General features: G+C 31.1%; 2 protein-coding genes across 9 annotated transcripts; both read left to right on the top strand.

Moving 5' to 3' along the window:
- The first annotated feature begins 1899 nt into the window (after positions 1-1899).
- On the top strand, positions 1900-12927 carry LOC127254044 (uncharacterized). Of its 6 annotated transcripts, none has more exons than XM_051278905.1 (10): positions 1900-2106; positions 2603-2774; positions 3134-3210; positions 3352-3580; positions 3672-3826; positions 3921-3966; positions 4073-4164; positions 4233-4329; positions 4738-4794; positions 12591-12922. In XM_051278905.1, the coding sequence occupies exons 2-10, from the start codon at positions 2628-2630 to the stop codon at positions 12693-12695; spliced, it is 1005 nt and encodes a 334-aa protein (XP_051134862.1). In that variant the 5' UTR covers positions 1900-2106; positions 2603-2627; the 3' UTR covers positions 12696-12922. The 6 variants fall into 6 exon arrangements, with proteins under 6 accessions (XP_051134862.1, XP_051134865.1, XP_051134861.1 ...); XM_051278908.1 differs by lacking the exon at positions 12591-12922 and adding an exon at positions 4888-5236 and having other exon boundaries at positions 1901-2106; positions 3129-3210; XM_051278904.1 differs by lacking the exon at positions 12591-12922 and adding an exon at positions 4888-5236 and having other exon boundaries at positions 1903-2106.
- LOC127254046 (uncharacterized) lies at positions 7417-16080 on the top strand. 3 transcript variants are annotated; one of them, XM_051278913.1, is made up of 4 exons: positions 7417-7441; positions 15365-15453; positions 15559-15656; positions 15899-16080. In XM_051278913.1, the coding sequence occupies exons 1-4, from the start codon at positions 7432-7434 to the stop codon at positions 15957-15959; spliced, it is 258 nt and encodes an 85-aa protein (XP_051134870.1). In that variant the 5' UTR covers positions 7417-7431; the 3' UTR covers positions 15960-16080. The 3 variants fall into 3 exon arrangements, with proteins under 3 accessions (XP_051134870.1, XP_051134868.1, XP_051134869.1); XM_051278911.1 differs by lacking the exon at positions 7417-7441 and adding an exon at positions 14484-14763 and having other exon boundaries at positions 15365-15458; positions 15561-15656; XM_051278912.1 differs by lacking the exon at positions 7417-7441 and adding an exon at positions 14494-14763.
- The last annotated feature ends 578 nt before the right edge of the window (positions 16081-16658 follow it).

Here is a 16658-nt window from a genome sequence, read left to right as displayed (position 1 = left end):
AGTTATTAGTATTAGAAAAATAATAAATATGAATATTATTAAAAAATTATAAAATATTCAATAATAACTGGTAAATATATTGAAATAATTTTTTTTTATCATATGTATTTTTTTTTTTTTTTTCTATTTTATTTTAAATATATCAATTTTTTTATATATACTTATTTATCAATAAAATATTATTATTTTTAATTTAATAAAATAAAAAGTGAGAGATATAATTAAGATGGAAGAAATAATATATAAACTATGACTTTGTCAATTGAAATTAAGTACTGTATATTATTAAATATTAATGCTAATGGGTATATATATATATATATATATATATTCCTATTAAAGTTATTTATTTGTTAATTATTTGGAGAAATACGATTATATTATTCAAAATGATTTTGGGTTTGTTTTGCTAGTATTTTGGTTTGAAATATTTTTTACTGTGAATTATCATAACAAAAATGTTGAAATTTAACTACCAAAAAACCGGTAGTAGAAGGTAATAAATTCATAGTAAAAATTTTTTTGCTACAAAATGAGCATTAGCAAAGATCTATTGCGATAAATATGATTTTTGTAACAAAAAATATATTTTTTTGCAATGAAAGTTTAAAATTATATATAGCTACAAAAATATAATTTCGTAGCTAAAACTATTTTTCTATAATAATAAAAGAGTTTTATCAACAAAATATACATGAGTTTTTTAGCCAAATGATTTTAGCTAAAAATATTGTAGCTAAAACCCCTTCGCTGTAAAAATGGAATTTCTAGCAAAAAAAAATACTTTATCAACAAAATTAAGTTTGTAGTACATAATTTAATTTTAGCAATTTAATTAATTTTTGTTGCTAAATAACACATTTTAACTACAAAAATACTCCGGAGTTAAAAATATTGTAACTAATTAAATACTTTTTGGTAGTATATATAAAAAATTATGTATATAATATAAAAATAATATTTTATGTTAAATGTTGATTTTTCGTGAAATGTTAATATATATATATTGAGATGTGTCTGGAAAAAAATATTGAAATATCAAACCTTTGTTATTTCAAATCGGCATAAAATGTTGTATATAAAATTTGAAGCACTTGAATATTCCCTTATAATACAATATAAATTAATTTTTAAATTGTTTAGTTTGTGTTTTAATAAAATTCGAATAAGCTAATATATTTCAAATATAAAAATATATTATACCAAAAATCATATAAATAAAAAATCATTAAAATCTCAGATTTGTTCTCTAGTATTATTTTTCAATTGCGATTCTTAAATTTTATATTTTTGATTTAATATTTTGTACCATACACTAAAAATAATTTTATCTAAAAACATTGAGTGAATCAATACTAAAATCATGAGTTCAAATTTTGAATGCGTCAATATTTATCTACCACATATAATTATCTTAGTATGGTTTGTTTTATCAATCTAATTTACAGAAAATGTGTTATTGTGCTATTCACATTCAGCACAGTAATTGCCGCAATTCACATGCTATTAAATTTGACAGAATTTTCACATTAATTAAAAAAAAATAAAATAACTAAGCTAAATAAATAAATTAACACCAATATCGCATCAACAAGAGGGATTCTCAGTATCAATCTCCACTTCAACCAATACAATAATGAAAAAAAGTAAACTATCAATAAATAATTTTAATAAAAATATATTACTACAATTATATAAATATTAATCAATAATTATATTTAAATTAAATTAAATTAAACGAATAATCTAAACAATAAAATTATTCAATAATTAAACATATTAATTTTAAGCACATAAGCCATCACAAAACACACGACCCTAATGCAAAAAAAAAAAAAAAAAAAAAAAAAAAAAAACCCCTAAATCAACCGCAAACCGCCGTCCCTCCCACTTACTTTTCTTCTTCTTCTTCCTCTTCCTCTTCTTCTCCACATTCCTCTTTCTTTTGTCTTTGTTTGCGGGTGTATATCATATCGTCTTCTCGGGCTTTCTTTTCCCCTTCTTCAGTTTCGAATTCGGCTTCGTCTCCGTCTCTCCGGCCATCCTCTTCACCGCTGAGTTCTTTCTTCCAGCCACGCTATCCTTTTTTCCGATTGCAATTGTAAGGTACAAATTATCCTCTCTTTCTTCTTCTTCTTCTTCGGAGCAAGCATCATTCTCTTTTCTTTGTTTTTTTCTTTTTGTTGGTGTCTCTCCCTTCGGCAGTGGCCTCACATCCGTTTGTCATTTTGCTGATTCTGTAATAATGTGTATAATAGATAATTCGTATTTATAATGGCACAATGTTTGTCATTTGGTTGATTCTGTAATAAGTGTGAAAGTTTTTTCATATTGTTTTGTTTTCGCCTGTGCAATCGGATCAGTTGTGTGGATGTGCGGCTCGGCAGTTGTGGATGTTCGGCGGCAGCAATCTGCATCTTTAGCATTTTAGGAGATTTAGTAGACATGATGGGTGTTATTAATTTTAATGGTGGAATCGTGAGACCACCTTCACTACAAAATAAAAGAAAATATCGCAGTGGCGAAACACTTTCGTCGGTAAAATATATAATATATACGATTCTGATCATCCAACTTTAAGTGCAATTTGGTGAACCTGCAGAATCGTGCGTCGATATAGGGTGGGGATGGAAATGGAAATCTCTGGTGCCGGCGGTGACGCTTTGGATCTATCGTACAGGCCACTGCCGCCAGTATACTTCACTCTGATGGTTGTATGGATTTTGTCCTCTGTTTCGTGGACCTTCAACACTTACAGGAACAACCAATTTCAGGTCGTTTTTTCATTTCCAATTGCTTCCGTTCTGTGGCTTGTGTTAATTTGCATGCGTAACCTTCGCCAAATAGGAAAATGATAGTTTTTAATTGGTTACTGATTATGTGATATAGTCGGTTTTACAGAGGATATTTACGAAGTTGAACAAATAGAATTTGATTCCCCGATGTAAAAGTTCGATATGCATGGATAGAGCCTTGTCAAATTGAAAAATGGCATTTTTTTTTAGTATCTGTATTGGAATAAATTGGATTTTATTTTGCTATTGTTTATGCAATATGTTATTTAGTTTTTGTTGAAATAATAAGAAATACATCTCAATTCTATACAATTTGTGTTTTCTATTTCCTAGAGCAGCCGAATAAGTTGCAATGGATGCTCGCTTCTGTTCCATGGATTAAAGCTTTACAACTTTTATTATCTTTTCTCTTCTGGTATGTCTATATCTCTAATGATTAAATATATTTTGAGCACAAGTACTTCCATTTAAGGTCATTTATTGCTTTATTGAAATGTTCTGTTGCTAATAGTTCCTTTAACTAGTTTGGATTACTGTTTGATTTTTCTGCTTTCAGGTATTCATGTCTTTATACAGATGTGTGCTCTTTATGGATGTCGTTCGGAGTCTATACAATGGGAGTACTAGTTAAAATATGTGCTTTTGTGTCATTCTTTCTCATTTCGCACGGCTACTGCATCACCTGCCATCGTCTTTCTTTGTCCGAGCGCCGATCCATGGCTTCTCTGGGGTGCATATTCTACTTGACCCTTGTTGGTTTCAGAGCCTCGCTACCATATTTCTCCGTGAGCTTCATCTTCTTCAGTTGTTCTTAGATCTCATTCTTGTTTGTCGTGAGGATTCAACTGAATATGAATTACTGTCAATTCTCTACAGGTGCTCTTGTTGCTTAACTATCTTGTTTTGTTCTACGTAATATTCAACCACATATCTCATAACTTAGATGCTTTACGGGAACAATTGAGCTTTATAGAAGATGAGGATATCCGGGCAATGCATGATGCGGTTTACACCAAGTACATCATGTTCAAGTATGAAATTTTTTTACTATGCAATTTTGAGCTGCAATCACATAGATGCAAACCACTTTGATTTTAATAACTCTGCATTTTTGTGGTCATTTAGGAAATTTCAGGTTGCAATGCACTATGTAGCTGTGTTGGAAATTGCAGTAAGAACAATTTAACCAACGCATTTAATCGATAAATTGCTATAGTCATAATTGCACTTTTGCCTATTCAGTAATCAAGCATTTTCATATTTTATTTTTTTTTTAGATTTTCATTAGTCTGAACAACTCCTTGGAGAGTTATTGGGTCCGGATGTTGGTTCGAGAGTGCGCACAATTTATCATATTCACATACATTGGGTAACTATCATTGTTATTCTGAACCAAAGTACGATGCTGGATTGTGGACTTACATGTTCCTATAACAGATGGGTTTTTAGATCTCAAGAATTAGCCCCTCGCTTCTCGGTGATGCCTGCATTGAGGTCCGAGGGGGTTACAGTAGTGCCTCCCATTTACAGCATTGTAAGTTCCAGTCTTCACTTCTTACAATATGCAGCATTATCTAATAGGAAATGACATGTAGTTTATTGTCCCAATTTAAATGATCACTTCCTATTATGAACTCCGTAAAGCTCATATTTGTTTTTTGATTAACAAAATATGAACATGACTAACTATTTGCAAGATCTTCTTGAGCAATACTATCATTACAGGACTTCATAAAAAGATTATTCATTTCACGCTTGTTCCACTTCGGTAAAAGTTTAAGATAATACAAATTGAAATGTGAACAATATTTAAACTTTACTATTAGTGGTTGCCAAAAGTTTCAAACTTTGAGCTAAGACAATGCTGAAAGTATGCCAAGAACACCGCAGCAACTCTGCCTCGACTAAGACTTTTTTTGTTCTTTTGCGAATACAAATGCAGGAAATGGATGCAGAGACTTTCAAGGAATTCGGAAGCCATGAATGGCACATCGGTGTGGTAAGTTGCCCCTGTCTTCTTCGCAAGCACATTTTACTTCTTGAAGCAACTGGTCTGATCACATTCCATATGGTTCTTTAATACTACTTGTAGCCGACTTTGCCATGCAATGGAAGCGTAAATGAAGCTGTTTTAGTTGTAATTCGGCAGCCGCACGCATGTAGTAGCGGCTCATTAGCCAATTCTCAAGCCGCGTAGGAAAGGCCAGAACTGTCCGGCCATCGACTCAGATGACTCTAGAAGGTTCCAGATAGATAGATAGATGCATGGATCCTTTTAGCATTCTCCAGCACCTAAAATTCTACAAAATTTTCCATTCATGAGTCTGCTTTTTGTTCCACTTTGAAGTTAATCAAATGATGATGATACATAACTTTATTATCCCATTTGGCGTTGGCTGGATGTTGAATTGAAGGAATTTGTACATTCTTGTCTCTGTTGTATATATATATATATGCTTATAGTCTTTTTATTTGAATTTTATAGTGTTAACATAGAGATTCAATTGGATTTTATTGTATATGTACTATTGTTGGAAAATAGGGTTCGATCAAATCTCTTTCAAAAAAAGAAAAGTACCAACTCTCGAAACATGGTTAACTCACAAGAATAATAAATCATTGTCAACAAAATAAATCGACAAGTGTTTGTTGACCCGTGAATACCAATTTACGAATAGTTCAACTATAATATTTCTTTATTATTGAAGAATACTTAAAAAATTGTACAGTAAGAGCTGAATTTACGAATAGTTCAACTATAATATTTTTTTATTATTGAAGAATACCTCAAAAATTATTTCAACTATAATATTTTTTTATTATTGAAGAATACTTAAAAAATCATACAGTAAGACAGCTCGGAGCTGGTCGTCTCCTCTAGTTGGATTAGGAGGGAAGTGGTGAGAGCTAGAGTGTATTATTATAATTTTTCTCTTAATTTTGTATTTCAAATGTGATCACAAGCTAAGGCAAAGCTATCTGAGGCTACAACCGACTAAAAAAATCGAACTAATTAATTTCTTTTTGCGCTAATATGAAATGTGATGTTTTTTCATATATTCTACATTACTTTAATTTACTTCATTCAACTTTTTTGTCTCTATTTCATATTTGAACGGATGAGACAAAATGGTTTTGATCTATCTAATGTATGTTTGTCTGCAACTAGACAATTGTTGTAATTGGAATCTGATCACAACTGCTATAGGTAAGTGAGTTTTGTCCATATACCAGAATAGATAATAAAGGGTATTTTTCATTTAAAAATAATGTTGATTTAACAATTATACATTTTACTGATGACGTCAAGCCACAAAGGTTGCACATATGCAACTTAGATAATGAAGGAAATTATTTTTTTATAGGTTTATTTATATATATATATATGTGCAAAAAACCTAATATTTATTCAAATGTTTATTTTAAGTAGGGCTGACGAGACTTATGTCTTATACTGCATACCGTACTTCGGTATGATAACAATTATCGTTACGGAACCGATAAACCGGCATACCGAAAATTCAGTATGACTTATATATTATACCGTACCGTACCGATTATTCTGTATGCCGAACTATCTGTACATTATCATTATATACCAATTTATACTGAAATACCGAAATTTAAACACTATCAATATATATCGTATTATACCGAAATACCGAAATTTAAACGGTATTGACATATACTGTATTATACCGATATATCGAAATTTAAATGATATCGGTATATACCACATTATATCGAAATATAGAATGACGAACCTAAAACAACAAGTCAATAACACATCATTTCATATTGTATCATACAAAATAATAACATACTTACGTACCAAATTTAAAACCAATATGATTAATAGACAATAATATATATTAAAGAAATAACACACAAAAATACATAACTTCAGTAATACCGAATATACCAAGGTACCGAAATATAAATAATAATTCGGTATATCGGTTTTTTTTGTATATTTCGGTATATATAAAAATAAATACTGAAAAAATCGTAAATGTATACTGTTACCGTACGGAAATTTACGGTATACCAAAAATTCGATATTTTTGATACTCCCTCCGTCCCATAAATATAGTCTTAATTAGGTTGGATACGAGATTTAAGGAATATTGATATTACATTGATAGTTGGTAAAAAGTATGGATAAAAGATTTTTTTGCCCTTACAAGTGTATTAGTGTAAAAAATAGTGACAATTGTATAATAAAAATGAAAAAGTAGGGGTAGTTTTACGGTGATATGGTTATTTATAAAAATAAAAGTATTATTTTGGAACGGATAAAAATGATAAACAAAATTATTGTATTGAAACAAAAAGAGTATAATTTTTCGTACTATACATGCGGTGTTTCGGTAGTTCCGTATATTTTCCCACACCTAATTTTAAGTTTATTGTACTAATTTTTTTATTAAAAATTTGATCAAATCCAGAACCCTGATTTTTGGGTTTTTTGAGCCATAATTTGGGCCCTTAGAATAATGGGCCCAATATAACGAAGAGCTTTGTTCAGCCCCATCAGAACTTCTGCCGCATTTGAGTATCGCTCGAACAACACGATGGCAGTGAATACGATGCTTCACCAGTCCAGGCAGCCATTGACGAGAAGCAGCTGAAGCAGATGAGTGCGGGTAATCATGTGTTTCTCTGATAATCGGACTTAGATTGTACCTTTCGTGAGTATCTTGTTTTTGACAGTTTTAGAGGAGGACGATCGTTTTCACTATTGTTCGAGCTAGGGTTTCGTTTTGGATTTAGTGAATATAGATTCATTTTGGATAATTTCTCGGCATAACTGATTGATTCGCGAGACGTTGGATAAATGTTTTTGTCTGTTGTAATTACTTCGATTCTTAGTTGATCATAGGCGATTTATGAATCTGAATTCTGGTGAGAAATGTGGAATTAGAACAATCCTTGGCTGATCGCAGGCTTATGCTTATGGTTCCTATCATTATTGATAAGATGCTCTTTGGATAATCGATATAGTCTTTTGATACATCATCCAAAGTTGTAGAGATTTCTGTGAAGAATTATTGGCTTAGTGCGTGTTTATTTGTGTTTTGGGTCCTTTTATTAAGGAAAAAATATAATCTTTTTGTTCCAGAACTATAGCAAGTATAGATAAACTATAGTATGTATTTTGTTGAATATATTAGTGTAAAAAATAGCGGTAATTATGTAATAAAAAAAAATAGAGGTAGTTTTATGGTGATAAAAATGGTAAACAAAAGAGTATTTGTGTGTTGGGTTGTTTTACTTTTGCATCTTGATATTTCAATATTAATTATTATATTCTTTCCGTCCTGTTGGAAGGGTAGCATTTGCTTTTTGTACGTAGATTTTTTAATATTAGTATTATATTGGATTACAGTAAAAAGACAAAAATATCTCTATTAGTATGGTGTAATGTAAAAGTAACGACATTTATATAGTATATTGTAAGTTGAAAGAATATTTATTATGTTAAGTAGGTAGTACAATTATTAAATTAAGAAATTGTAATCTTGTTTTGGGATGGACGAAAATGGAAAATGGTAACCAATGAGACGGAGGGAGTATCAAACTATAGTACAAATTAGAAAAAAATTAAAAAAAAATATTTCTATTAGTGTCTTGTAATACTAATAGAAAGAAATTTGTACAAAAAATTATACAAATATAAGAATATTTTTAATGTTAAGTACACAAAAGATAAATATTATTTGAAAAATTACTTTTTTTTTTTCTTTCTCTTTTTTTATACTATACTACAAATTTATTTTATATTCAAAATATTACTTCATCATCTATTTATATCACATCAAATAACTATTCAAATTCAATATTTTACTCTGAAAAAATCGAAACCATCCAAACCCACAGACAAACACACCCTTTGTTCGTACTGTTATCATATATTTTGGGTTCACAATAATACATTTATGCTACATTAACATTTGTTATATATCTTGTATCGAAATTAATTACGACATATGTTATATAGAACTAATCAGCACCTTAATCACTATCTTCTATGAAACAAAATAATACTCAAACGTCCATCAATTTTTTTTCTATTATTATTATTATTATTATTTTTTTCTGTTCATTAAATTTTACTCAATTAATAATTTTGGTAAAGTAAAGTTCAATATTTAACTATTATTTCTGATTCAATACTTATTTAATAAATTATTAATATTTTTATTATATTATCTATATGTTTTCTTTAATTACTATCTAGATTTTAAAAAATATTCACTCCATACGGAATAAGTTTATATTTACATTTTTCAGTATTTAATATTAAAATATTTTTTATTTGTATAATTTTTTATATAAATATCATATATTTGTATTATAAGATGCTAATAGAAATATTTTTGTCTTTTATTTTTTATTTATTTATACTATATTTTAATATAATAATTAATAATTGAATAATCAATGCTAAAAAAAACAAATATAAACCTTGAAAGTGAACGGAGATAATATCTCTAACTACTTTTTTTTCAATAAAAATATTTATTTTTTTAATCTCCACAACGAAGAAAGTAGTATTTATTATATATTATCGTATATATATTAGAATTGTTGAATTTGGGGTATTATTTTAACAAAAAAAAAAACACGATATTTTCCGAAAAATATTAAAATATTATATATATTTATTATTTTTATATTTTTTATATAATATTTTATGTTTCACATATAAAAAAATATACAAGTAAGTTATCTTACAAAACAAACACATATTTTCAACCAAAAAAAATAAATAGAATCTTGCTTATATTATTATATATTAGATTTGAATAAAGTTAACAAATTTGACATATTTTCATGTTATCAAAATTATTATAAGATTTCATAATTCAACAACAAATATATTATAAATTTCTAAATTATTATTATATTTCACTATAAAAAGAAAATAGGAATTTAAAAAAGTTGGCAAGTATTCCGACAAATACCATAACCCCTCCCTCCCTAAGCCCACAGAAACACACGTGTATGTATGTATATATATATATATATTCTTGTCCTTCAAAGACTAATATAGGTATGTAATAAATTATTTTTGGATGGATTGGATGGAAAAAACAAGGACAAAAGATGATGACAACATCATGCACTTGCAACTACTGCATTTTCCCCCTAAAACCTTCCCATTCGCTTTGCATTTCTTCTCTTATTTTTTTTTATTCTCATCAATATATATATATATATTTGTAATAACACTAATAATATATTATTCCTCAATTTTAATATAATTATGATAGTACAACTTTGAAATTTCATTTTCTATTTTACATTTTTACCCCTCCCCGCACAACGGGACCGAGAGGGGCAGAAATGGTATTTTGCCCATTTTGCTGAACCTGCAAAACCGTGCGTCGATTTAGGGTGGGGATGAAAATGAAAATATCTGGCGCCGGAGGTGACGTTTTGGATCAATCATACAGGCCACTGCCGCCGATATACTTCACTTTGATGGTTGTATGGATTTTGTCCTCCGTTTCGTGGACCTTCAACACTTACAGGAACCGCCAATTTCAGGTCGTTTTTTCATTTTCAATTGATTCCCGTTTTGTGGCTTGTGTTCATTTGCTTTTGAGTTTCAGTCGTATCGTTAGCGTCCGTATTTTCATTTTTGTAAACTTTGTGCGAGTTGAGCTGCTACAATTTCACTTATTTTGAGATAATTTTACCGAGGATATACGATGTTGATGAAATAACATTCTTGTTCAATGTAACAGTTCGATTTGCATGCGTAACCTTCGCCAAATTGGAAAATGACCGTTTTTTAATTGGTTACTGATTATGTGATATAGTCGGTTTTACAGAGGATATTTACGAAGTTAATACGTAAAAGTTCGATATGCATGGATAGAGCCTCGTCAAATTGAAAAATGCCAGTTTTTTTTTAGTATCTGTATTGGAATAAATTGGATGTTATTTTGCTATTGTTTATGCAGTATTTTATTTATTTTTGGTTGAACTAATAGGAAATACATCTCAATTCTATACAATTTGTGCTTTCTATTCACTAGAGCAGCTGAATAAGTTGCAATGGATGATCGCCTCTGTTCCATGGATTAAAGCTTTACAACTTTTATTATCTTTTCTCTTCTGGTATGTCTATATCTCTAATGATTAAATATATATTGAGCACAAGTACTTTCATTTAAGGTCATTTATTGTTTTCTTGAAATATTCTGGTGTTAATAGTTCCTTTAACTAGTTTGGATTACTGTTTGATTTTTCTGCTTTCAGGTATTCATGTCTTTATGCAGATGTGTGCTCTTTATGGATGTCTTTCGGAATCTATACAATGGGATTACTAGTTAAAATATGTGCTTTTGTATCATTTTTTCTCATTTCGCACGGCTACTGCATCACCTGCCATCGTCTTTCTTTGTCTGAGCGCCGATCCATGGCTTCTCTGGGGTGCATATTCTACTTGACCCTTGTTGGTTTTAGAGCCTCGCTACCATATTTCTCCGTGAGCTTCATCTTCTTCAGTTGTTCTTAGATCTCATTCTTGTTCATCGCCAGGATTCAACTCAATATGAATTACTATCAATTCTCTACAGGTGCTCATGTTGCTTAACTATCTTGTTTTGTTCTACGTAATATTCAACCACATATCTCATAACTTAGATGCTTTACGGGAACAATTGAGCTTTATAGAAGATGAGGATATTCGGGCGATGCATGATGCGGTTTACACCGAATACATCATGTTTAAGTATGAAATTTTTTTACCATCCAGTTTTGCGCTGCAATTAGATAGATGCAAACCACTCTGATTTTAATCTCTGTATTGTTGTGGTCATTCAGGAAATTTCAGGTTGCAATGCACTATGTAGCTGTGTTGGAAGTTGCAGTAAGAACAATTTAACCAGCGCATTTAAACGATAAATTGCTGTTATAGTTGCACTTTTGCCTATTCAGTAATTGAGCATTTTCATTTTTTTTTCTTCAGATTTTCATTAGTCTGAACAACTCCTTGGAGAGTTATTGGGTCCAGATGTTGGTTCGAGAGTGGGCACAATTTATCATATTCACATACATTGGGTAACTACCAATCTATTTTATCGTTGTTATTCTGAATTAAAGTACAATGCTGGGATGTGGACTTACATGTTCTATAACAGATGGGTTTTTAGATCTCAAGAATTAGCCCCTCGCTTCTCGGTGATGCCTGCATTGAGGTCCGAGGGGGTTACAGTAGTGCCTCCCATTTACAACATTGTAAGTTCCAATCACCCTCCACTTCTTACAATATGCAGCATTATCTAGCCAGAAATGACATGTAGTTTATTGTCCCAATTTAAATGATCACCTCCTATTATGATCTCAGTAAAGCTCAGATTTGATCTTTATTTAACAAAATATGAACATGACTAACTATTTACAAGATCTTCTTGAGCAATTCATAAAAAGATTATTCATTTCAAGCTTGTTCCACTTTGGTGAAAGTTTAATATAATACAAATTGAAATGTGAACAATATTTAAACTTTACTATTAGTGGTTGCAAAAGTTTCAACCTTTGAGCTAAGACAATGTTTAAAATATGCCAGAACGCTGCAACAACTCTGCGTCGACTAAGATCTTTGTTTGTTCTTTTGCGAATAAAAATGCAGGAAATGGATGCAGAGACATTCAAGGAATTCGGAAGCCATGAATGGCACATCGGTGTGGTAAGTTGCCCCGGTCTTCTTCTCAAGCACATTTACTTCTTGAAGCAACTGATCTAATCACATTCCATATGGTTCTTTAATACTACTTGTAGCCGACTTTGCCATGTAATGGAAGCGTAAATGAAGCTGTTCTAGTTGTAATTCGGCAGCCGCACACATGTAGCAGCGACTCATTAGCCAATTCTCAAACTGCGTAGGAAGGGCCAGGGCTGTCCAACCATCGACTCGGATGACTCTAGAAGGTTCCATGAAAAAGGTACCAGAACCAGAGGTCATATCCATATCATAAACATCCTAGATGGATAGATAGATATGTTGATCCTTTTAGCATTCTCCGAACACCTAAAATTCTACAAAATTTTCAGACTCATGAGTCTGCTTTTTGTTCCACTCTGAAATTAATGAAATGATGATGATACATAACTTTATTATCCCATTTGGCGTTGGCTGGATGTTGAATTGAATGAATTTGTACATTCTTGTCTCTGTTATACATATGTTTGTAGTCTTTCTATTTGAATTTTGTAGTGTTAACAAATTTATACTATGGTTATATATAACATAGAGATTCAACTGGATTGATTGTATATGTATTATTGTTGAAAAATAGAGTTCCACAAAATCTCCTTCAAAAATGATGTCAGATTAATAGTGTTGAATGTGTTTGAAATTATACATAAGCCATGAGAGTTGCACATATGCAACTCCAATAATCAAGGAGATTATTTTTTTTTATAGGTATTTCTAGTACTAAAATAATAAATAAAGGGACTAAAAATAAATAATTTAATCCGTATTTTAAATAATAAGAAGTATTTTAAGTTATTTTATTTTTTAAAAAATATACTATAAATATGATCAATGTGTTTTAAATATATATATATATATATAAAAGCAAAGCTTAATCTTTAGTAAAATGTTTACAATATGAAATGATCATTTTAAGTTTATTGTATTAATGTTTTTTATTTAAAATTTAATCAGAATCCAATAATTTTTGAGCCATAATTTAGGACCTTAGAATAATGGGTCCAGTATAAGGAAGTGGTTTGTTCAGCCCATCAGAACTTAGGTTGCAATTTGAGTATCACAGACTTGTCCAAACCGTTCAAATTGTCGATTACGGTTTGTCAAAATTTTAAATCGAAATTGAATTTTTTGAATAACAGTTTCGGCTGTAATTTAACGCTATCGATTACGGTTTATAAACCATCGGTTTCGATTTGCACTGCCGGTTTATATAAATTTATTTTTTGTTAAAAATTTGTTTCTCCTTAAGATCGATACGTAAGTTGTTCCTGCCACCAAATAATAATCACTAAGAATATTTGTAGGTTAGTACCAATAATCAGAATAACAATAAATATAAATTAAGAAAAACAGTGCTACAATAAAATATCTGAAATAATTTGGTAGACTCATATTACAGCTGCGCCAACTCCAAGCCTTCCAATAAGGCAACACCACAAAAGGGGAGCAGTAAGTGTTTTGACACCAAAGAACCTAAAGAAGGGAGGAGATTCACACAAAGGTAAAAGAGGAATACAAAGGAGAACACAAAGGATCGCGACAGTCTCTCTCGGCTCTCACTCGCTTCACTCTCCAAACCACATATATATATATATATAGGCTACAAGAAACCACATAAAGCCCCAAAATCAGGAACAAACTTACCTTGTTATTTGAAGAACAAATGACGCAGTACAGAATCAGACTTAAATAAAAAATAATACTAGTAGTATAATATTATTATTTTTTAATATCATTAATAATTATTAATTTTAATTATATAAAATTTAATACTAATATATTAAAGAATTTAATTTTAAATAATAAATATATTATTATTATTATAAATATTTTTCCCCTAAATCCCCACAACCGGCGCAGGGCACAGGGGACCAACCGATCACGTTTTTCTCTTTCTTCTTTTTTTTTTTTTTTTTCTCAATTATTTCCTTTTTCTTCTCCGTCTGAGCCTGGTCTTGTGACGGCCAAAATAAAAAGGAAAAAACAAAAAAAATGCCGAACCGCCGGTTGAAACCGTAAATTGGCGGCTCACGGTTTGGAAAAAGCTGAAACCGAAATGGAACCGTCCAAACCACGGTTTCGGTTTGAACCGTAGCCGCCGTTCGGAACCCGCGAACCGACGGTTTGGAACCGAATGGGCAAGTCTATCGCTCGAACAACACGATGGCAGTGAATACGATGCTCCACCAGTCCAGGCAGCCACTGACGAGAAGCAGCTGAATCAGATGAGTGCGGGTAAGCATGTGTTCCTCTGATAATCGGACTTAGATTGTACCTTTCGTGAGTATTGATTTGTTTTTGACAGTTTTAGAGGAAGACGATTGTTTTCATTATTGTTCGAGGGTTTCGTTTTGGATTTAGTGAATATAGATTCATTTTGGATGATTTCTCGGCATAACCGATTGATTTACGAGGCCAAAAAGCCCAAGGTTTTCGTAGACGAGCGAGACGTTGGATAAATGTTTTTGTCTGTTGTAATTGCTTCGATTGTTAGTTAATCGTAGCGATTTATAAATCTGACTTCTTGTGAGAAATTTGAAATTAGAACAATCCTTGGCTGATCGCTGGCTTATACTTATGGTTCCTATCATTATTGATGAGACGCTCTTTGGATAATCGATATAGTCTTTTGATATATCATCCAAAATTGTAGAGATTTCTGTGAAGAATTTGTGGCCTAGTGCGTGATTATTTGTGTTTTGGGTTGTTTTATTAAGGAAAAAAAAACTATAAATTGTCTAGTGCAAAAACATGATCGAAAACACGAAAACATAAACATATACACCCCTAGCAAATGCATTCTCAGTTGCTTTATCTTGCTTTTGAATTTGCACAGGGGGAGCATTTGGGGGAAACAGAGGGGCGAGACCGGTGCCACCCGAAAAAGGAGTTTTCCCTTTGGACCATATGCATCAGTGTGACCTGGTGGAATTACATTAATCAGATCTTCACCTTTTTTTTTTTTAGCATGCCTTAGATAACATAGTGAAACTTAAACTATTTGGTGTTGTTGGTTTTCGCAATTTGCAGGAGAAGAAGGATTACATTAACTGTCTAAAGTCTACAGGCCATAAATCCGAGAAGTGCAGACAGTTCTCAAAGAAATACCTGGAATGTAGAATGGATAAGTAAGTGCCTCAACCTGTCCATTAGTCTTGCTCCTCATTTTGTTTTCATGTTCGAAATTAGAATCTTATGTGTTTTCTTGTTCTTGATTGATCGGCGGAAATCTGTGGGTCCAAGTTTTCCAATTATTGATAATTAATGTAATTGAGGTTTATTATTAAGGTTTTGAAGGAAATCAGGCTTAGTTTAGAGCTTCAAACTGATTGGCTTGAATATGACCTAGCATTGTATTTGCATTGTGCAGGAACTTGATGGCAAAACAAGACATGGCAGAACTAGGGTTTAGAAATGAAGAGACATCATAAGCTTCTAATAATTGTGGAGGATTGATTTGGTTATGACTTTTTGAAATTAGGCATTTGTTGTATGATCCGTTCGAGAAACATTTTGACCTGTTTTCTCAATAAAAAGTTGGTTTCAAGGGCACATAGAAGAGTGTAGAAGGATAGTTTTGTTGATGTTTAGTATATATATCTAATACTTATAAATACGTTAGAGTACGGATGGCTACCTGAAAATACTATTCTACTCTTCTCTCTTCTTCCTAACCCTAGCTTGATCCATCTTATTGTCTACTCGTTCTTCGACTACGAGTGCAGCTGGGAGTGCGTCGTCGCTTCCAGATCGCCGATTTCTAGCAATGTTGTTATTTCCTTCTCAGTGCACTTTGAAGGTAGTTTATCATATTTTCTGCAATAATTTATGTTTTGCATTTTTTTTTTTACATCGGTTGCTAAAGCATGTTAATTGCACGATTTCTTTCTTTATCCTTGCTGGTTGGAAGATAGTTTTTCATGGTTTTTTTTTTTTTTGCAATGACTTATATTTTTGGTGTTCCGTTGAAATAACATTGTTCTATTTTGGGTGTTCTGTTGAAATAGGATTTCTTTTGTTCAGTTAATTGCTTCTTTAGATCTGAACAAATTGGAATAAATGATAAATCTACTTTCCACTAATTAGCCAGTGGTCTGCATTTACTTGATGATGGCAATCTTGGCATGTTT

This window comes from Andrographis paniculata, unplaced genomic scaffold, assembly GCF_009805555.1.
Source record: "Andrographis paniculata isolate CXL003 unplaced genomic scaffold, ASM980555v1 Contig52END, whole genome shotgun sequence".
Taxonomy (NCBI): domain Eukaryota; kingdom Viridiplantae; phylum Streptophyta; class Magnoliopsida; order Lamiales; family Acanthaceae; genus Andrographis; species Andrographis paniculata.
Note: the sequence above shows the minus strand (reverse complement) of the source record. Positions and strands in the feature narration are given on the sequence as shown.

What these genes read in the sequence shown, in the direction of transcription:
- LOC127254044 (XM_051278906.1), top strand. Translation starts at nt 10,203, where the DNA reads ATGAAAATGAAAATATCTGGCGCCGGAGGTGACGTTTTGGATCAATCA. An exon ending in TTATTATCTTTTCTCTTCTG is followed by an intron (nt 10,926 to 11,066) that starts GTATGTCTATAT and finishes TTCTGCTTTCAG; the next exon opens with GTATTCATGTCTTTATGCAG. An exon ending in ATCATATTCACATACATTGG is followed by an intron (nt 11,871 to 11,950) that starts GTAACTACCAAT and finishes GTTCTATAACAG; the next exon opens with ATGGGTTTTTAGATCTCAAG.
- LOC127254046 (XM_051278911.1), top strand. An exon ending in CATCAGTGTGACCTGGTGGA is followed by an intron (nt 15,459 to 15,560) that starts ATTACATTAATC and finishes CAATTTGCAGGA; the next exon opens with GAAGAAGGATTACATTAACT. An exon ending in CTGGAATGTAGAATGGATAA is followed by an intron (nt 15,657 to 15,898) that starts GTAAGTGCCTCA and finishes TGCATTGTGCAG; the next exon opens with GAACTTGATGGCAAAACAAG.